The following is a 22688-nucleotide window of genomic DNA, read 5'->3' on the forward strand; positions in this document are numbered from 1 at the left end:
ACCTCTGACTTGTCCTTCCTCTGCCTTGATATGAAAATGATTTAAGACAACTCACCTGGTCCTACATTGTCTATACCTCAGGTGGGAAAGGAAAACTATCCTGAGAAATTCTTGGAATATGGCAGTGATATAATTTTTAAAATTCTCTGAATCACTTTATAAAAACACCCAGAGAAACTAAGGTGGCAAAACCACAAATCCTTGTGCAACATACACAACTAAATCAGGCACAAAACACTTCTCCTCTCTTCTCCTTCTTTCCTACCTCTTCCTTTCTTTCCTTTACCTTCCTGATCACTACAGCTCTGAAGTCATTGGTCAGGGCAAGGTAAGGCAGGTGAACATGAGCATTTGAGGAGCAGCCATGAGTGCCCAGTGTGGGATGTCACAGCCTAAGCAGAGCAGAGCCAGAAGGACATCTACATGGCCAGTGGCATGGTGTGGTGTATCACAGCCCAAGTGGGAAGGGAAGACTTACATGGGTGATAGGGGCTGGCAAAGGACATCAGAGCTCAAGTAGGGTGAGAACAGTGTACTGTAGTGGGGCATGAAAGGCACAATTATTGGATCCCTCTTAATTTCTTCCGTTAAATGAATACATGGGGTCAGATGTTGACTTTCTAAGTAGCAATGCTATCCTCTAGTCTCAACTATCCAAAACTGGAGTTAAAGTTCTCTGGGATCTTAAAATTCTCTGAGATAGACCTGGGACAGGTAAAACACTCTTGGCTTGGGCCCCCACTGGACATAAAGTCAGTTACTATCTCTCATCTCCAGCTGCATGTCTATCTCCTGTGATTCCATTCTGTCCTGTTTATTGTCCCTGTTCAGAAACTTATATACAACTGGTCCTACAGATTTCTGTAATGTGCCTCCGTCTGATTTTTACCTCAAACTATTTGAGATTTCTAACTCTCACAGCTATTAAATTCATGACATATTGCTGCCCAGATTCAGGTAAAAAAAGAACTGATAGGAACCTGGCTTGTTAGTGTTTTATTTTGGCTCTGCTAGGAATAGTGTGGGAACTTGGTTTTAGTGCCTGTGCTTTTCTGCTGGATCTTCCTTGTCTCTTCCTACCAAAGGTGGTCAGAACCTTGGCAATCCCTCATCAGGTACCTGACTTAAAATCATCATCATTGGATTTTAAATGCTTCAAGTTCATGGGTGCCAAATAAAATACACTCTTCCCATTTATTCTGTAAAGGCATCCTTTTTGCTGGTCGTATGGCAATACTCTAACTGTATACTTCTTTTTTACTTCATTCAACAAATATCTGCTGGTAGAGAAAGCCTTATGCTTGGAATTGAGGCTTAAGCAGTGAACCAGCCACACAGGGGTCTCGATCCCCATGGACATTATTTCACTACTTACATTACACAAATACATTATTTGTGTAATGTAGATTACAGATTTTGGGGAGCCTAATGCTTAAGTAATTTGGAAAACCCTCTTTAAGGAAAAAATGATAACCAAACATTGTAAACACAGAGTTAGGTACAGAGACTTGGAAATGGTTCATGCAAGTAAATGCCCTGAAGTTTAAGCTTCATTAACTATCTGGTCAACCGGTCTCTGAAGACAGGGGCTTAGAATATAGGACAGGGAGATTTAACCTATGTGGTTGGAGGCTCAGGGTTGAGGAAAAGAGAACATTGCACGCCAAGCGAACAGCAAACGCTCTGAGTTGGGAACATGCTGGAGGAGGAAAAGAAGGCAGTAAGATCTGGAATGCAGAAAACAGATCCACAGTGACACTGGAGAGAGGCAGGCAGGGGAAGGGCCAAGTAGCACTTAATGGTCAAGTCAAGGGTTCTGAAATTAGGAAAGATGGAAAGAATTTGGATTGGTTGAGAGCAAGAAGATTAGTGGAGCTATTGTTAATAAACTTGGTAATGATGCATTTTGGACCACAGCCAATTATATGCTTCCTCAAATTTGATGGCACTACTTGTCACCCAGGAATTTTGCCGCCAGTTCAAAGGGGAACCTGAGTCCCTGTTGCTATCTTCACATCTCCTACAGTAACTGTCCACTCTCACAGACTCCCTCCAGATAAGAGTGGGTTGTGTCACAACCTTCACTGAGCCTGTCAAAGTGAGAGCTCCAGGAGCTCCAGTGCCCAGGCCCGACCAGGAGGCTCTGGCCTTTCCCTCCAATTCTGGGTTTAGATGAAGCATCACACCCCATGCTAGGAAATCCAGCTTCCCTATGGAGTGAAATGGGACCGGTAAGAGACAGGAGACTGAAGGAGCCAGTAGACTCATTCCTTCCACTTCCTTTCCTAGAAAGTGATGAGAGAATGGGTGATTCTATAATCTTGTGAGATGATGTGCTATTCCCTGTCCCATATAACTGAGGAATTGGCTGCATTTCCTTGTGAAGTTGTGGCCAGCTCTGGAATGCACCATATTGTGCTTGTTTTCCCTTCTCCCCATCTCATTTTTCTTTTCTCCTCAGTCTTACTGCTCTGAGATATATATACTTCAATAAAGCTTTTTCACATTAACTTTGACTCAGGCTCTATTTTCAAGACTAATTACAAATTAAGAAAGAAACTGATTCAAGATGGACTATACTGGATTAAATATCCATTTACAAGTGAATACTGTGAACCTTCAGCAATGGCTCAATTTGGCATACATCTGATTGCTCCCTATTGTTCATCTTTGCTTTGGCTGCTCAGGGACTTTATACATAGTAGATGTTTCATAAATCTTCTTTTGCATAAAATTGGAGTAAACTACCAAGGTTCCAGAAAAGCAAGAGAGCCTGTGGTGAGGTACGTGGACCAAGAAAACTGACCAGATTCTAACGATGTTACTGATTTGACACAAGCAGTAGAAACTTCTTTTTGGTGCTCAAAAATATGACAAATTCAAGTCAGGCTGAAGAATATAGAAGACAACATGAAACGGGTATGCATTCTAAGGTTCTACTGCTCCATATGTGTCATTTCTGTTTCAGATAAAGTAGCAAAAAGCTGATAGCAAGTTTCCTCAGCTCTCTATTGTGTAATTCAAGAATTAATCAGCCATAAAGAAGGTTTTATAAACTTAAGATTTAGTATACATCATCACATCACACCATTAGCTAAACTTAAAAGAGTTGGCATGCTAGAGTGCTGGTGTGGTGTCTCTGATTTCTTACATCCCTATGTCACCACACACAAAAGAAATGTACATGTTAGGTAGTACAGTAACTTTGACTTGAATATGTTTTTGTTGGTTTTGAAGATTTTAATGTCGGTTTTTCCATTGTAAGGAAATCTGTTTTAACCTGTTTTGAAGCATATTCATAAAATCAAAACCAAATACTGAGTCTACAAAATGTTATTGGGTGCCTACCATATGAGCTGTGATGAAATCATACTGCTTAATATTACCCTCCCAGAAGCTGTGAAGGCCTGGGGGATACTTCCTTCATGTGATATCTCCTGGGCTAGTCCAGATTTAGGATTATAGTGAAGATTTTTATTTTTTAATTGATATTATCATACTTTCTTGTTATGCAGACTGTTCTCCTACAGGGAGATTTTGCAGACTGTTTTGATTGAACAAAAGGCATACCTTTTCCTCCCTTCTTTCTTTTTTCTTTCTTCCTTTCTTTTTATTTATGTTTTTGCTATAGAGTAATTAGAAGGTGATATTAAATAAAACTGAAATTAAAGAAAAATATGAAATGTGAAAAATATCTTTAGGTTAGCCAGTTTGTTTATAATTAAAGGCTTTTGACTTATAAAAAGTAATCTTGTCTATTTAAAAATTAATGTCTAATATTGAAAAAAATAATTTTGAAAAGTATTTTGTTCTTAAAGAAAGGCAGAGAAGCAAGCGGCATGATAAAGCCATTCATCATAGTCAGCTTAAAATTGGCACAGCTCAAGCCAAGCACGGGCTCTGTGGAAGATTTCATGGTCAATTAGGTAAATACATGTATCAAATGAACCCAGCATGGAAGATCACGAGGCCAATTACTGATCATGTTTAATTTCACCCCTCTAAGTCCCAGAAGTAATTTTTTCCTTTCTCATTTTTAAAATGTCCAAATAAAATGTATAATCAACATTTTTGAACACTATAGATAGCTTTGCAGTATTTTATAATGTAGTATCAATTAGTTCATCCGTATCGTTAGATTTAGTCTTCTATATTACTGAGAGGTTTTCAAGAAACCTCAGTTAAGACTCTCCAGACTATTTTCCATGACAGCATGATGGACATAAGTGTATAATTTTAAGTATGTATTTTTCTATTTGAAATACAAATTTGAGGCACATGGTTACTTGTTTGCATTTGTGCAGGATTCAATTTATATTATGGAAAACCTGCTGACCAGTGTTCCATTCAGGAGCATTCTGTCCCACTCTTTTATGCATGTCTGTATTCAAACTAGAATAGTATTAAATGAACCTTTTATACTTTAAATATTCAAGAGTTTTATATTCAAAATTTCTTCTCTTACTGTCAAACTAGTTTGCCTAAAGGCAAGGTAAGATCAAGTTAGACTCTCAAAGGTAGAATTAAGTTTTATCATGGCATCCATCATAATATACAGTTTGCTTAACATGCAAATAAAGAGTGTATGGGTTCAGAGAATAAAGGATTTTTAGGTAGTGAGTGAAATCCAAGGGACTGCTTTTATAGAATAAATTCCTTTTAAATTTACATTTCCATCATTTTAATGAAAACACAGGGTAAACAAATTATAATAGAAATGTTTTAAGTTACATTTTCAATTCAATTTTACTTCTACTGTATTATTTTTCATGGCAGCTCTTTATTTAAAACTAATAAAAATAGGAGAGAAGAAATGAAATAAATATATACGAAAGTAACCATTACCTCAGACTTTTTGGCAAGTTCCATCCAGTCATTTTTATTGTAACTGCACATGATGCTAGCAATCACAATCTTTAAAAAGAAAAAGAATATAAGTTCAAGTAGTTACGCAGTTGTACACAAAGATACATTAATATTTATATAAATTTATAATGGTATGCTATATTATAAAATTAGTTTTCCAACTGTTAAAAAATAAATCATTAGAAAACAGCAGGGTATGACAGCAAAACACAGGGTGACATTTGGGGCTTTGGAATTACATTAGGAGACTTTCTCATTTAGTATCTGTGAACACGAGGGCAAGTTACTTAACTTTTCTGATCCTCAGCATTCTCTTTTTCAAAATAGAAATGATATTACTGACTTTGCCATCCTCTGAAAGTAGCAATGTAAATACATGCATGTATGTGAAGGGATTGTCTAATTATACAATGCCATTAAAAAGCTGTTTGTAATTACTGGTCTAGTGAAAAGGTTTTAACTGACGGAAAAGAAAAAAATTAGTGTTTCTTTCAAACATAACTCATTATAGTATACATAATACCTTAAATATTCATAGTGCATTATAGTTTTAAATTTTATTACATATTATTTAACTACATTATTACCAAAATTCCATAATGGAGACTGTATAGAGTAGTAATTACTAGTGCCTCCTCTGAAACTAGGATGCCCAGGTTAGAACCCTGACTCTGTCACTTACGCGTGGTCCTGGTCAAAGTATTTAGTTTCCTGATTGGTAAAATATGAATAATAGTGCCACTTATTAAGAAAAGTAATAACAGAAATTGGCCAGGCGTGGTGGCTCACACTTGTAATCCCAACCCTTTGGGAGGCAGAGGCGGGTGGATCACTTGAGGTCAGGAGTTTGAGACCGACCTGGCCAACATTGTGAAACCCCATCTCTACTAAAAAATACAAAAATTATCCAGGCATGGTGGCATATGCCTGTATCCAGCTACTCAAGAAGCAGAGACAGGAGAACTGCTTGAACCAGGAGGTAGAGGTTGCAGTGAACCAAGATCGCGCTGCCACTACACTCCAGCCTGGGCAACAGAGCGAGACTCCATCTCAAAAAAGAAAAGAAAAGAAAAGCAATAACAGAAATTTAACAGAAATGGCTAAGACTTATACAGCTCTTACAGTGTGCTTGGCACTGTTTCAATGGTTTTTACTTTATTAACTTATTTAATCATTCCCAGTGTTATTCTCCCCACTTTACAGATGAAGACGCCGAGGCAATGAGACCTGACAGTCATATAGCTGATAAGGAGCAGAGCCAGGACCCAGAGCCAGGCAGTGTGACTGACTGAGAGTCTGTGCTTTTAACCACTAGGTTTTGCTAGCCCAAAGCAAATACTTACATGTAAGTAATTATTCCCTATCATTATCATTTAAAGACTATGAAATTGAGGCTGGGTGAGGTGGCTCACGCCTATAATCCCAGCACTTTGGGAGGCAGAAGCAGGAAGATCGCTTGAGCCCAGGAATTCATTACCAGCCTGAGAAACATAGCAATACCTTGTCTCCACAAAAAAAGAGAAAAATTAGCTGGGTGTGGTGACCTGACCCTGTAGTCCCAGCCACTTAGGAAGCTGAGATGGGAGGATCACTTGACTCCAGGTGTTCAAGGTTACAGGGAGCTATGATCGCGTTACTGCACTCCGGCCTGGGCAACAGAGCGAGATTCTATCTCTATAAAGTAAGAGATTGAGACACAAAGAGTTTGTGCCAGGCTTACAGTTGCAGAGTCTAGTATTAAGAATCCTCTAAAAGCCATTATGCTCTCACATCATAGAGCTTTTTTATTTACATTGAGAAAAATCCAAAGATATGCTGTAAAAGTCAGATAAATGTTTTCATCAGGAGGATAGAAAGTTGTGACCATATTGGAGAGAGTTCTAAAAACCAGGGAGAGAAGTCTGTCTTTAAAGTTTTTCTTTTTTTTTTCTTTCCAGATAGACTACAAACACCATGAAAGCTGGGGCTGCTCTGCATTAGTCATCATTTATCTACAGTAACTAGCATGGTATCTGGCACATATCAAAGACTGAAAGAATAAATGAATGAGGTCACCAGAGGTTCAGGAGCAAGGGGTTGCATTGTCAGCTTACCCTTTTAAGAAGATTAAGTAGAAATGGATATCATAAGTTAGAGAAGGCAAAAATAAACAATTGAAAACTGCTGGCGATGATATGAGTAAGAGTGAAGAGTGATTAGGGCTGATGAAGGTATCTGTCTTGGTGATGAAAAAATAATCAGATATTAAAATACACAGGACTAGTCAACTAGAGAAGCAATTAAAAAGAAGGAAGCAAAAGATCTGAGAGTCTGAATCAAAGCCACTGAGAAATTCGCAGAACATCAGTCACATAAAGGTTGAACAACTTTCCGAAATATGGAAGCCAGGAGAAACAGGAATTTTGAATAGATTCCTTAGAGAGAGGAACAAAGAGAAGAAAGTAAAAGTAGATGATGGATAGAGAAAATTAAGCATGCCAAATTATTATTCATTGAGTTTAGGATTCAACTTTTTTCGTCTAGTGAAACTACAGCTTTTCTGAATTGGGGAGAAAAATGTAAGAATGTTTGTTCCATGGCCTTTTCTCTAGGGGCTAAAAGAAGTGAAAAGTCATACTCCAAGCTTTATTTGCAAGCATAAAAGGGTCACCATGTAATTATGCAGTTTCAGTTAGAGATGCTTTCCACCACTTAGATCCAAGTGATCTAAGATCTTGCTTAGGGGTGCTATACCCTATTCTCCAGTTAGAAAAAAGATCAAGGAGAAATATCAAAGAGGGCACCAGATCTTCCAGGACTAGACCTAACACCTCTTGGTGTAGGCATCCCTTGCAAAACAAAACAAAACAGAGAGAGAGAGAGAGAGAGAGAGAGAGAGAGAGAGAGAGAGATTAAGGACCTTATTTGAAAGGAAAAAATCAACTGGGATGATGCCTGGGGGCAGGTGACAGCATTCTATTGTCTTCAGTGACCACAAGGCAGAGGTCAGGTAAAAAATAGTCTGTTAATCTAAGGATTTAGGGAATGAGCAGAGCCCTGAGGCTTGTTGCTAGAACTTCAAGGGCAGAGACAGATACAAAGATACAGACTGAAGAAAAACAAAAAATTAGCCATTAGATACTAGTTACCCTGTGGTGAAACTGATAAGCAATAAGCATACATTTTTAGAAAATTTTTTTCTTAAAACAAAATAAAACAACAACAACAACCACAAAACCCCCCACCTCCTAGCATAACAAAATAATCCCCTAATTCACATTTCCATGCAACTATGAAGTGGCTGCTCAATCAGCAGTCACAGCATGTGCACTCCTCTCTCCAGCTCCCTTCTCAGGGTTCCATGGAGGACAAGAAAAACCCTTCAGGTGGGCTGAATCTAGCCAGGCAGATGGGTTGACCAAAGAAATCCACACAAGGGAAGCAAGGTTTACCAGCCTTGACAGTAGGATATGATATGTGCTCTCAACTAGGGACTAACACTGTTTCTCTCCTTTATATGGCAATTTTAATTTTAACAGAGCTACTTTTCGCTTCAAATTTATATTGACTGTGCCAGGGTTGGTTAAGATAATTGTTCGCCCTATAGGTTGCTGAGAATCATGAGGCACTACAATTGGGCTTGATGAAGAAAAATAAATATCATCCAGAGAGTTGTTCAGGATATTGAGAGAATCATGCCATCGAATGCTGGTGGGCAGCCTCTGACTGAGGAGGGGTGACCACAGATGGGAGAGATATATTATGGTAAGCGGAGGTTTTCATTGTATGCTCTGAGCAGCCAAGCACTATCCTGTTCTCCTTTCCCTATCCGTTGAAAGCAGACTCTACCTTCTTGCCCCCTAAAAAAGAGAAAGTATCCCCACTTGCACTAATCACAGGAATTGGGTACTCTGCTCCTATCAAAATCCTTCAGTGGAACTGGGAAAGCTAAAGCTTTTTTTTTTTTTTTTCGTTGGTCACTAAACTGGAATGAAGTTTGTTCACAGCTGCTGGTGATCACTGACTCCTCAACCACTTTCCCACCCCAAAGCTTACTACCCTGGGAAAAAAAGCAGAGACAGAGGAAAGTAGACAAACACACGAGATGGAGAGAGATCCCCTTTGCAGCCACTTTCAAGGCCAGCTGCCTCACTAACATATCTGTGTATTTAAATTAATAAATACCACATTTTAGCTTAAGGAAATTCTATTTTTACATTCTTGCTTTATGATTTAAAAGTCTTGACAATTACTACATGCTAAGCTACAATTGTCATGTTTCAAAGCAATTTTTTAAATCAATTAAATTTCAGGAAAAAATAACTTCATATTTATTTTAAAAATGTGAAATGGTCTAAGGATTTTAAATATCCTTATCTAAAACCAGAGGATGGTTTGTGAAAATATGTGGTAGCATTCTATTGCTGAGAAATAAAGATGACCAAAAAATAATTTTACTTTTTATTAAAAGAGATAGCAATTTTTCAGTCAGGCTGAAAGACATTAACGCTAAAAGGACACTGGACACAATTTAATATCTATTTGATGATTACAAGGCCTTTCAGTGTTTTGCTGTATTTCGTTTTTAATCAAGCAGGAGGGAAAAGATTTTTTTTCCTATGAAAAAAACAGAATGATGGATATTTCGTATCGTGAGACATCATGCAATGTTATTAGAAATAAATAACCAATGAAATATATTCTTAAAGCAACCTTTTTCTATATCAATATCTCACTTAATTTATGCCATTTCCAGTGCTCAATTTTTACGGCTCATATTTTAAAATATTATTTGAATGAGCAGATAGTGAAACCCAGATGCTACATAATATTTGAACTTTGTTTCCCCCATCCTACATTTTATGTTACACAGTCTGGTGGGAGATTCAATGTCACCTAATTGATTAATAAGCAAATTGAGCATCTACTATAAGAGGAATTAAATGGCACACAAAATGGAGCTTAAGAAATTGACTAAGCATCTTCGTGCATTCAACTTCTAACCAATATTTCTTGAGCCCCACTATATGCCAATAGCTGTTCTAACTCAGAAGTGATGAACAAGACAGAAAAAGTCCCTGCCCTCCTGAAGCTTACATTTTAGGGAGGAAAATGTCATAATGATTAAAAAAGAAAAGATATATTAATTGGACCATTTCCAGTTCCAATTGTTAGACCTATTTACAATATTATCGTTAGGAAGGCAGTAATAGAGGAGGAGAGCATGACAGAGAATCACCAGAATACATATATGCATATCAGATACATATTCAGTAAAAAGCTCCCTACGTTGAAAACTGAGAGATGAGATGGCACCTCACATAAAATAAAATGCAGGAGTAAAAGCAGCCAGGTATGTAGAAGTAACTACAGGTGCAAAGATTGAGTTGGGAATGAGCATGGTATGTTCAAGGGGAAAAAAGAAGGCTTTTGTGGTTGTAGATTCATGAGAGGACAGGAATAGTATGAAAGAAAATGAGAGAAGCAGGCAATAGCCAGATCTCTGGGAGCTCTGAACCCTGTGGGAGATTAGGTTTTATTGTAGGTGTAATGGCAGGCCACAGAAAGGTTTAAAGGAGGGTGATAAAATAATCTGATGTACATTTTCAAAAGATGCTTCTTACTATACGGAATGGGATAAGGGGGTTAAGGGTGAAAGCAAGGAGTCTGATTATGTAGAAATAATGTGGCTTTCATGCTATCCATGGAAATATAGAGAAGTGGATAGTTCTGAGGTTCTAGTTGGCGAATGCTCAGATTTAGAGAGACAGAGAAAAGTAGAAATTAAGAATGATCTGAGATATTTGGCTTGAACTACTGAACTGTGGAATGCAAATAATTTACTGAGAAAGAATAAAGTATAATGAAGAAAGTAGCAGGGGAATATTGAAGAGGTCCAATTACAATATTTTACATTTAATACGTCTAAGTAAGCAGAGCATTAGTGAAGACATCAATTGTGCCACTGGATACATGAGTGGAGAATTCACTAAAGAGGTCAAGGATAAAGGTGCAAGTTTTAGAGACTTCAAAATATAATGGCATTTGAAGTCACCAGGCTAGATGACTTCACAAAAGGAAGAAAATAATACAGGGAAAAAGAAAGGCCCTAGGACTGACCTGGGGGCACAAGAGAGTGTGATGTCGTGCCAAGAGAAGGAAGTGTTCCAAAAAGTAAGGAACAATCAACCGTGATGAATGCTTCTGAAAGTCTGCGTCAAAGAGCAGAAAAGTGTCCACTGGATTTGAAGAGAGAAAAATCATTCATAACCTTTATAAGAGGGGTTTCAGGGAAGTGACAGGGACAAAAGTCAGGTTGGAATGAGTTGAGTGAATAGAATATGAAGAAGTAGAGGCAATACACAAATCTCTCTAAACGTTTTCTTGGGCTAGCTGAAAGACAAATGAGGGCAGCCTGTACAAGGTCATGGGAGGACTAATGATTTTTTCTTAATGGACTATATTTGAGTATGTTTTTACACTGGTGAAAATGACTTGAGAAAGAGAAAGAAGCTCTTGAAAAGGGAAGAGGGGATGATGAATCGAGAGTACAAGTGGAGAAAGTGGCCTTTAAGAGAGGCAGAGGCATTGTTTCTATTTAACAGGATAAAAAACGAGTAGAGAGAAAAAAATAACTATGGATACATTTAGGTTTCTAAATTCGATGTGGAAAAAGTAAAATCATTCTTCCTGGTGTCTACATTTTCAATATGAACTAGGATGTAAGGTCTCTTGCTGAGGGTGAAGAGAACTAGTAATGGGTTTGTGACTATGAGGAAGAGATGAAAGTATGAAATAGTCTCTAAAAATGGGTCAAGCATAGCGGCTCATATGCCTGTAATCCCAGCTACTCAGGAGGCTGAGGCAAGAGGATGGCTTGAGCCAGGAGTTTGGAGGCTTTAGTGAGCTATGATTGTACCTCTGTACTACAGCCTGGGAGACAGAATGAGATTTTGTCTTTGAAAAAAAAAAAAGAAAAAAAAAAAAAGGAAGAAAGAAAAGAAAGGGAAAACAAATTTACTAAGAAAATGGTATGATTACTAGGTCAAAAAGGCAGATGTATTTAATCAGTGTTGATAATATTTATGACAATATGACTAGTAAAAATAAAAGGACAAGATGATTTACAAAACTGGAACACAGATTACAGTCCTTTTTACATTACTGAAAACATAAAATTGGGTTTTATAGATTGTCTCAGAGTTGAGACCCATCTTATCAAGATGCTTTTTAGTGCTTCAGTCATTAAAATTTGATGTGCTCCTGAAAAGTCATTCTTTTAGTGAATTCTGCTTTGTAGAAAACACTTTTAAATTGGAGTATTTAATAGTTTTTACTTTCATTTTGACTAATTAATACAATTTAAGAAAATGTACATATTTTTTGTAAACATCTAATTTCTATGAGACATTAACATTTTGAAGCATATAAAATGCAAAGTATAACAATTTACTAATGAAATTTTGCATATTTCTCTCTCTCTGAAAGGTATCTCAAAGGTGAAAAACAATAGGTAGATGCCTACTTGGCAAAAAAAAAAAAAAAAAAAAGTAGTGCTAGTGCTATATGGCTTCCATTGTCATCCTTTGAATTTTTAAATAAAGGAATCAAATTTAATGGTCACCTTTTTTTTTTTGTTTTGACAATTCCATTTCCTTAGGGAATAAATAAAATTATTTTATTAAGCAGCTTTTAAAAACTGAATGTCATTAAAGCTTACACATTAAAAATTAAGGTGGAGAACAACATCAAACTTGCAATGGCTTACAATAACAAGCAGGCTGTCTTGTCAAATTCCCATTGACTTCAAGTCTATGCTTTTTAAAACACATTGACAACGCTGTTTTGGTATTCTGTAACCATACTGTGAACTACATAGGAAATCCAGTCAACAATTCAGCTTCAAGACAATCTAAATTTTTTAGTAGGGAAAAAGTGCAAAGTGACAGGGGTGAACAACTATAAATTACAAGTAGCCACATTAGGTTTTGTCAAACACTTTAACAATATCATTGCTAAGACTACTGGGATTATATTGATGAGGAAAAACAGGATGAGACATTTGATTTTCAAAGACATTTAAACAAAGAAAATAAGTTTATTAAATGTTAATTAACCATACAACATTCAAATTTTAGATGTCCTTTATGTCTTAGTTCAAATATAGTGAAAGTGAGATTCGTGCAATATTCCTGAAATATACACATTAACCATAAGACATTTAAGGTGAAATTAATAAGCTTTTCAAATTTTATTTGCTCATTGCTTATTTAATGGTCATAAATGAGACTAGTATGCTTACAAGCTGTCTTTTAAAATTATTTAAAAATTCATTTTTTGGTTTATTAGGGGGCTGACAAATGCCTTATTTACGAAACTACTTCAAATCTAGAAAAGTCATATTTAAAGTTAAATAATATACAAGATTTTCTATAAAAAATCAGAGATGTTTTCCAACACAACAGGAAACAACCACTGTACCAGTCCAGGAGCTACAGTAACTTGCTTTTTCCTCCCCTTTTGATCACTTCATATGTTTTTATTTAGTTTCTCTCCCCAATGTGTTTAGGAAATGATCTCCCCAAGGTTAACAGCGACCTCACCAAATATATTAGATAGTTTTCAGCCCAGATCTGTACTAAACTCTCTTCAGCATTTAAGACTACTAACCACCTTCAGCTTCTTGAATCCCTCTTCTAACTGAGCTTCAGAGATACCACTTACTTTTCTTTTCTTTTTTTTTTTTTTTGGTGTTCCTTTTCCTACCTCTGCCAATTTTTCACATATTGATGCTCCCAGGGTCCACTCACGGTCCTCTTTTAGTTTCATTTCACATGCATTCTCTAGACATCATATTCGCAATGATTATGAATAATATCTATTAATACATGCAGAAAATCCCAAAAGTGTATACCTCTAAACTGCATATTTTTCCTAAGTGCAAGAATTGCATATACGACTACCTGTTAGCACCTAATTTCCATTTGTTCAAAACCAAACTTAAATTTCTCCACTCTAAATTTGCTTATTTATCCACACTAAATATGTTTATGTTTCTCTCTTTTGTCCCAGATTAGAAAACCAGGAATATCCTATCTTTGTCACCCATATCCAGTGATTTACCAAGTACCGGTTTTCAAACTTGGCTGAGCATTGAAATTATCTAGTGAGTTAAAAAATGATAACAATCCTAAGGATTCTGAGCTACCTTGTATGGAGTGAGGTGCAGGCATCAGAGTTTTTCAAGGCTCTCTAGGTGGTTCTAAAGTACAGGGAAGTTTGAGAAGTACTGCTCTAGTTTATTTCTCAAATATCTCCAGGTTCCTCATTGTGACTGTATTAAGATCCTCACCATTTCTTCCCTGGATTACTGCAGAAGTTTCCTTATTAGTTGTCCCATATCTGATTTCAGCCTATGTTATGTGCCAAATTATTCTAAAGAGACAAACCTCCTCATATCACACTTTGGCTTCAAATCCAATTTCAGGATAAAATAATAGGCTATACAAGACCACAGTGCAACTTTTGCTTTGACCACACTGAATTACTTTGTTTCCTGAGTGTAATTTGCATGCTGAATTCTCTTGATCATATTTCTGTTCCTTTTGTCTAAATGTATAAGGAATGGTCAAAGCATATGACATAGTAAAGGAAACATGAAAATTGATACAAAAAATAACACTAACCAAGATAAAATAAGAGCAAAAGAAAGGGTAATCATTTGCAGCTGTGTGAATCAGGGAAGGCACCATACAACAGGAACATTTGACCAATTATGAAATCACCCATGGACATTTAGAGGTATTCCTCGAAGACATTGCAGCTTTGATCCCAAATCACAGGTGTAACAATAATGAAGAAATTTGAAATATTGCAAGAATTACCAAAATATGAACATAGAAACATGAAGTGAGTGCATGCGGTTGGAAAAGTGGCACCAATAGACTTGTTAGAAGCAGGATTGCCACAACCTTCAATTTGTAAAAAAACATACAAGATTGCAATAAAATGAGGTATGTCTGTATTGGAAATTGATTTAAAAATCCAAGGAGGTAGAGTGCTCCAGGTAGAGTGAGCAGCAGGAGCAAAAGCAAAGGATGATGTATTTAAGGAATACGCTGTGTTTAGGAAATCTCAGGTAGTTCAATTTGACTGTCTTAGGGAGAAACAAATGGTTGTATTTCACAGAAAATGAAGCAAGATACCTAAATAGGAACCTGGTTTATGCAGGCAAGGGACTAAACAATGGTTTCTAATCAGCTAAGCATTTGGATTTGAATTTTCAATCATTTTCTCTAGTAAATTCGTGCTTCTCATGTAGACATTGCCTTCTGGGATACCTCTCCTGTGCCCCATTGCTCCACTGACTTCCTTTGGCACCCCTCTTCTGATATTTCTCAGTATCCTTTGCACTTTTCTGCTATGATATTTGTTACGTTGTATTTGTTTAATATTTTATATATTTTTTAAAATATATATTTTAATATATATTGTACTTTCTACCTTCTAGAGACAGAATAAGAAGGACACATAGATGGTAAAAGGTAAGGGGTTCTAGATCCCTTTATAATTTATAAAGTACATTTTGTATCAAAAATAATTATCCATTATATTTGTTTCTATATTTACAGTTTAGTACAGATTTTCACATACATTATCTCATTTATCCCCCACAACAATCTTGAATTTAAGGAATCTTATACTGATAATAATGTGGCACAGATAATTTAAATTACTTTACCAGGGTCAAGTTAATCAATAGCGAAGGCAGGGATTAAGCTCAGGTCTTTTGATTCCAAGTTCCTCTCTACTACATCAAGACTATACCATATTGATTTCCTATCCTTTCAATTTACATTAGAGATTCTAGTTGATTTTATGTCTTCAATCGTCTCGTGGTAGATGGTTTGAAAACACTGTTACCTCCCTGTTTCCATGCCCCTTCGGAAGGACTCTCATCAAGTGGGAGCATTTATCTACCCAACCTTTGGTTAAGGACTGATTTTGTGACTTGTTTTAATCAACAGAACATGGTAGAGGTGATGTTGTGCCAGAGTTAAACCAAAGCTTGAGGGGGCCTGGTGCTTTTCTGCTTCCTCTCTTGAAATCCTACCAAGCCAAGTCGACAAGCCAGTGTAGGCTAGTGAAGGATGACAGATCACATGACACAAAGACAAGTCATCCAGCTGAGGCTGACCTAGATTAGCCAGCCCCTAGCCTACTTGGAACTTGACCACAGATGGAGTAAGACCAGGTAAGACCAGAAGAACCATGTAGCATAGCCCAGTTAAGCAAATTGCTAACATCCACAATCATGAACTAAATTAATAGTCATTTTCAATCCTAAATTTGAGATGTTTTGTTATGTAGGAAAAGCTAACTGATGCCACTTTTACTGAATACCACAGTAAGAACCATTACATGCTGTGTATTCGCATACGCTAAGCACTATCTTTAGAATTTCACACGACTTATCTCTAATCCTTAGAACACAGCATAGAAATTATTAGCCCCACTTTACAGACAGAAAAAGAATCCTTCAAGAAGTTAAATAACTACTCACAGTGGCATGACCAGTAAGAGTAGATACAAAGCTTGATCTGTTTGACTATAATATTTATACTTTGAATGATTTTTCTGTGCTCCTTATACAACCTTCATAGAAAATGTGTTGGTTTACTTTTATAGATGGTGAATTTTATTCAATGTGTGTCAGTTTTTATTATATTCATTCTCAGAGGCTAACCTTATTTCTATGATCTTGGCCAATGAATTAGTTTACTATAGCGCTGTATATCATCTAAGCTAGATCAACAAGTGAGCAGGAACCAATGGGATGATACACAGCCTCCCGACCATTAATGCATGTTAAGGGCTGATGATGGGCTAGTATTGGCTCTTTATAATCTGGCTCCAAATCACCTTGCTGCCCCTTATTTTGACATACCAAACTGAACCTCTTTTAATTTTTTTGAGACAGAGTCTTGCTCTGTCACCCAGGCTGGAGTGCAGTGGCACGATCTTGGCTCACTGCAAGCTCCGCCTCCCGGGTTCACACCATTCTCCTGCCTCAGCCTCCCAAGTAGATGGGACTACAGGCACCCACCACCACGCCCGGATAATTTTTTGTATCTTTTAGTAGAGACAGGGTTTCACCGTGTTAGCCAGCATGGTCTCGATCTCCTGACCTCATGATCCGCCTGCCTTGGCCTCCCGAAGTGCTGGAATTATAGGCGTGAGCCACTGAGCCCGGCCTGAAGCTCTTATATATACTGGCTACCACATACCACATGTACTTTTAGATTTCCATTCTTTTCCTCATGTCGGTCCTTCCTGTAGTGCCATCGTAGACGTCTGACTGTACATCTCCTATCTACTTCTCAAGGTTTAACTCAGAGCTAACCTCAACCATATCATCCTTAATGATCTCAGAGACAGAATCACTGTTTTCTCTTGGTATTCAAGCGTGCTACACCAAACACTACTCAGTTCCTGTTGGACTGTGTCAGATAGATGTCCATTTGTATCATTCTCTTCTCTTGTCCCACTTCTCTTACCTCACTCAGTGGGAGAACATGCTAATTATTATTCATCTTTAGTTTCTTATCATTTGGTGCAGCATTGCCTAGCACCTAATGTAATTTAGTAAATGTTAGTGGAAAGAAAGATGGCCTATTATTAATAAATTTTTTGAAACTTCTGTTTCATCCCTATGAAGACTGTAGTACTTGCTGCAAGTAAAAGTGCATGCATGAAACTACCGTGACTATTATATATGTATGTATAAAAGACCATGACTACTACTGTGTATACTATAGTAGTCATGTAGTCATGCAGTAGTAGTAGCAGCTGTTATATACATATGACATATACATATATATATACATATATATATATGGTATATCTTATGAACTTACATTGACACAGCATCATCAGACAAAGTCCACAGAGTTACATCAGAGTTCACTCTTGCTGTTATACATTCTATGGGTTTAGACAATGTATAATGACATGTTTGCATTGTTATAGTATCATACAGAGTATTTTCACTCTCCTAAAAATTTTCTGTGCTCCACCTATTCATTCTCTCTCATCTAACCCAACCCTCCTTGCTATCACTGATTTCTTTACCATCTCCATAGTTTTGTCTTTTCCAGAATATCAGACAGTTGGAATCACACAGTACATAGCTTTTTCATTATGGCTTCCTTCAGTTAGTAATATGCATTCAAGGTTCCCCCATGTATTTTCATGGCTTGATATTCATACCTTTTTAGTACTAAATAATATATCACTGTCTGTATGTACCAAAGTTTATAATTCACCTACTGAAGGATATTTTGGTTACTTCCCAGTTTGGGTAATTATGAATAAAGTTGCTGTAAACATCCATGTGCAGATTTTTGTGGAAATATAAGTTTTCAACTCCTTTGGGTTAATACCAAGGAGTGGAGTTGTTGGATCATATGGTAAGAATATTTGTAGTTTTATAAGAAACTGCCACATGATTCTAAAGTGATCAAATCATTTTGCATTCCCACCAGCAATGAATGAGAGCTCCTTTGCTCCAGACCCTCATCAGAATTTGATGTTGTCAGTGTTATGAATTTTGGCTATTCTAATAGATGTGTAGTGGTACCTCATTGTTGTTTTAATCTGCATTTCCCTCCTGACATAAAGTACCTTTTCATATGCTTATCTGCCATCTGTTTCTCTTCTTTGATGAGGTAGCTGTTAAAGTCTTTGGCTCATTTTTTAAAATCTGGTTCGTTGTTTTCTTATTGTTGAATTTTAAGTGTGCTTTGTATATTTTGGATAACCTTATTTTCTCAAATGCGTCTATTACAAATATTTTCTCCCAGTCTGTGGCTTGACTTCTCATTCTTTTGACATTATCTTTCACTGAGCAGAAGTTTTGTTTTGTTTTGTTTTGTTTTGTTTGTTAGTTTGAGACACAGTCTTGCTCTCTCTCCCAGGCTGCAGTGCAGTGGCACAATCTCTGCTCACTGCAACCTCCCCCTCCCAGGTTCAAGTGATTCTCCTGCTTCAGCCTCCCGAGCAGCTGGGATTCCAGGCACCTACCACCACGTCCAGCTAATTTTTGTATTTTTAGTCAAGACGGGGTTTCGCCATGTTGGCCAGGCTAGTTTCGAACTCCTGGCCTCAGGTGATCTGTCTGCCTTGGCCTCCCAAAGCACTGGGATTACAGGTGTGAGCCACCGTGCCTGGTCAGAAGATTTTTATTTTAATGAAACCCAGCATATCAATAATTTCTTTCATGAATATTGTCTTTGGAGTTATGTTTAAAAACACACGTCATCAACATATTCAAGATCATCTAGGTTTTCCTCTATGTTACCTTGTAGGACTTTTATATTTTTGTGCTTTACATTTAGATCTATATTCCATTTAGAGTTAATTTTGGTGAAGGGTGTGTCTAGATTAATTTTTTGTTGCATGTGAACACACAGTTGTTCCAGCACCAATTGGTAAATGACCATGTATTCTCCATTGAGTTGTCTTATTGCTTTGTCAAAGATCAGTTGATTTAATTATGTGGGTCTATTTCTGGGCTGTCTTTTTTGGTCGATTGATCTATTTGTCTGTTCTTTCACCAATATTACACTGCCAGATTACTGTAGCTTTATAGTAAATCTTGAGGTTAGGTAGTGTCAGTCCTCTAACTGTGTTCTTCTCCTTCAATATTGTGTTAGCTATTCTGTGTCTTCTGCCATGCCTTTACACTTCAGAATCAGTTTGTCAATGCCCACAAAACAACTTGTGGGGATGTAAACTGTGATTACATTGCATCTATAGATCAAGCTGGGAAGAACTCACATCTTGACAGTACTGTCTTCCTATACATGAACATGGAATATCCCTCCATTTATTTAGTTCTTGTTTGATTTAGTCCATCAGAGTTTTGTAGTTCTCCTCATACAGATCTTGTCATATTTTGATAGACTTATACCTATTTCATTCATTTTGATTCTAATATAAATATTATGTTTCTTTTAATTTTAACTTCAACTTTTTCATTGTTAGTACAGAAGAAACGAAATGACTTTTGTATATTAACCTTTAATCTTGCCACATTGCTATAATCACTTGTTACTTACAGGATATTTTTTGGTCAATTCTTTCTGATTTTCTATGTACACAATAACACCCTCTGCAAAAACAGTTTTATTTTTTCCTTGTTAACTTGTATACCTTTATCCCACCTTTATTTTGTCTTATTGCATTAGATACAAGTTCCAGTATAACTGTGAAAAGAAATGGTGACAGGGGTAATCCTTGCCTTGTTCTTGGTCTCAGTGTGAAAACTTCTAATTTCTCACCATTAAATGTGATATTAGCTGAAGGTATTTTATAGATATTCTTTATCAAATTCGGGAAGTTTCTCTGTATTGTTAGTTTACTGAGAGATTTGATCATGAATGGGTGTCGAATTTTGTTAAATGCTTTATCTACATCTGTTGATAAGATCGTGTGATTTTTCTTTTTTAGTCTGTTGAGGTGATTACATTAATTGATTTTTGAATGTTGAACCAGCCATGCATGTCTGAGATAAATACCACTTCACTGTGGTGTGTAATTCTTTGTATACATTGTTGCATTCAATTTGCTAATTTTTTTTGATAATTTTTGCATCTTAAGAGATATTGGTCTATAGTTTCCAGCATATCTTTGTCTGGTTTGCTGTCAGTGCAATTATTAGGTATTAGGGCCTCATACAGTCATTGACTGATGATGGGGTTAAGTCCCGATAAGCCTGTAATAAACCGGAAATATTGTAAGTCAAAAGTGTGTGCTTCAACTTCTGAGATTTTCAACTTACAATGAGTGGAGTTATTTGGACATACTCCACTGTAAGCTGAGGAGTGTACTGAATGTATATTGCTTTTGCACCATCTTGAAGTTGAAAATTTCTAAGTTCAAATCTGATAAATTTGAGACTATGTGTATTCCCTCTGTTCCTGAAAGATATTGAGAGAATTGGTAGAAATTTTTCTTAAATGTTCAGTAGAATTAATTAGTGAACCCATCTGGGTCTTTTGCTCTGTTTTGGAAGGTTGTTAATCATTGATTTGATTTCTGTAATAGATATAAGCTGATTAAGATTGTCTATTTATTTGTGTGAGTTTTGACAGTTTCAAGGAATTGGTTCATTTAATCTAGGTCATCAAATCTGTGGGCATAGAGTTGTTCACAGTGTTCTTTATTTTCCTTTTAGTTCCCGGGGACCTGTAGTGATGTCCACCCTTTCATTTCTGATATTAACTTATGTCCTCTCTTTTTATTAATTAGCCTGTCTAGAGGTTTATCAGTTTTGTTGACTTTTTTTCAAATAATCAGATTTTGTTCATTTTCTATACTGATTTTCTTTTTTCGATTTCATTGATTTCTGCTAACTCTTATTATTCGTTTTCTTCTGCTTACTTTAGATTTAATTTGCTTTTCCTTTTCTATTTCCTAAGGTAGAAACTTAGATTACTAATTTTAAATCTTTCTTCTTTTTAAATATATGTATTCAATGATATAAACTGCACTTTAAGTACTACTTTTGTAGCACCTCACAGATTTTGAGAAGTTTTCTTTTAATTTTCATTTAGTCCAATTTTTTTTTTTTTTTTTTTTTGCCCAGGCTGGAGTGCAGCTCCGCCTCCCGGGTTTACGCCATTTTCCTGCCTCAGCCTCCCGAGTAGCTGGGACTACAGGCGCCCGCCACTTCGCCCGGCTAGTTTTTTGTATTTTTTTAGTAGAGACGGGGTTTCACCGTGTTAGCCAGGATGGTCTCGATCTCCTGATCTCGTGATGTCTCGGCCTCCCAAAGTGCTGGGATTACAGGCTTGAGCCACCGTGCCCGGCCAGTTCAAAATATTTTTAATGTTTTTTGACATTTTGTTTTTGGCCCATGTGTTATTTAGAGGTGTGTTGTTTAATCTCTGTGTATTTTGGGATTTTTCAGATACATTTTGTTACCAGTGTCTAATTTAATTCCATTGTGTTCTCAGATCAGAGACTGTATGATTTCTGTTCTTTTAAATTTTAAGGTGTGTTTTATGGTCCACAATGTGGTCTACCTTGGTGAATGTTCCATGTAAACTTGAGAAAAATGTGTATTCTGTTATTGAATGGTGTTGTCTATCGATGTCAAATTATGCCCAGTTGACTAATAGTGTTGTTGAGTTTACGCACTTACTGATTTTCTGCCTGCTAGATCTGTACATTTCTGATAGAGAAGTGTTGAAGTCTCCAATTATGCTAATAGATGTACTACTTCTCTTTGCTGTTCTATTGGTTTTTGCTTCACATAGTTTGATGCTCTGTTGTTAGATGGATACACATTAAAGATTCTTATCTCTTCTTGGAAAATTGACCATTTTATAATTATGTAATACCCTTCTTTTGTCCCTGATAACTTTCCTTGCTTTGAAGTCTGCTGCCTGAAATTAATATGGCTACTCCTGCTATCTTTAGATCAGTGTTAGCATGATACATTTTCTTCATCCATTTACTTATGATCTATGTGTTTTGTATTGAAAGTGCATTTCTTACATGCAATACATAGGTGGGTTTTTAAATTCACTTAGACAATCTTTGTTTTTTAATTGGTGTATTTAGATCGTTGATATTCAAAATGAGTATTGACATAGCTGGATTAATATCTACTATATGTATTGTTTTCTATTTTTTTCTCTGTTCCTATTTTTGTCTTCTATACTGTTTCTGCCTTTTGTGGTTTTATTTCATTATTTTATATGATTCAATTTTTTTCCTACTTTTTTTTAGCATATCACTTTTTTTTTTTTTTTTTTTTTTTTCAGTGTTCAGATCTT

The 22688-nt window shown here is 36.5% G+C and overlaps 1 protein-coding gene across 1 annotated transcript in view; it reads right to left on the reverse strand.

Moving 5' to 3' along the window:
* DPYD (dihydropyrimidine dehydrogenase) overlaps positions 1-22688 on the reverse strand; it is an 861792-nt gene that overhangs the window by 299280 nt on the left and 539824 nt on the right. Inside the window, exon 15 of the mRNA XM_011959403.1 lies at positions 4846-4914. Coding sequence (XP_011814793.1) covers positions 4846-4914 — 69 coding nt within the window. The remainder of the gene's footprint in view (positions 1-4845; positions 4915-22688) is intronic.

The sequence above is a fragment of the Colobus angolensis genome, unplaced genomic scaffold (assembly GCF_000951035.1).
Source record: "Colobus angolensis palliatus isolate OR3802 unplaced genomic scaffold, Cang.pa_1.0 Scaffold491, whole genome shotgun sequence".
In the NCBI taxonomy this organism is placed as follows: domain Eukaryota; kingdom Metazoa; phylum Chordata; class Mammalia; order Primates; family Cercopithecidae; genus Colobus; species Colobus angolensis.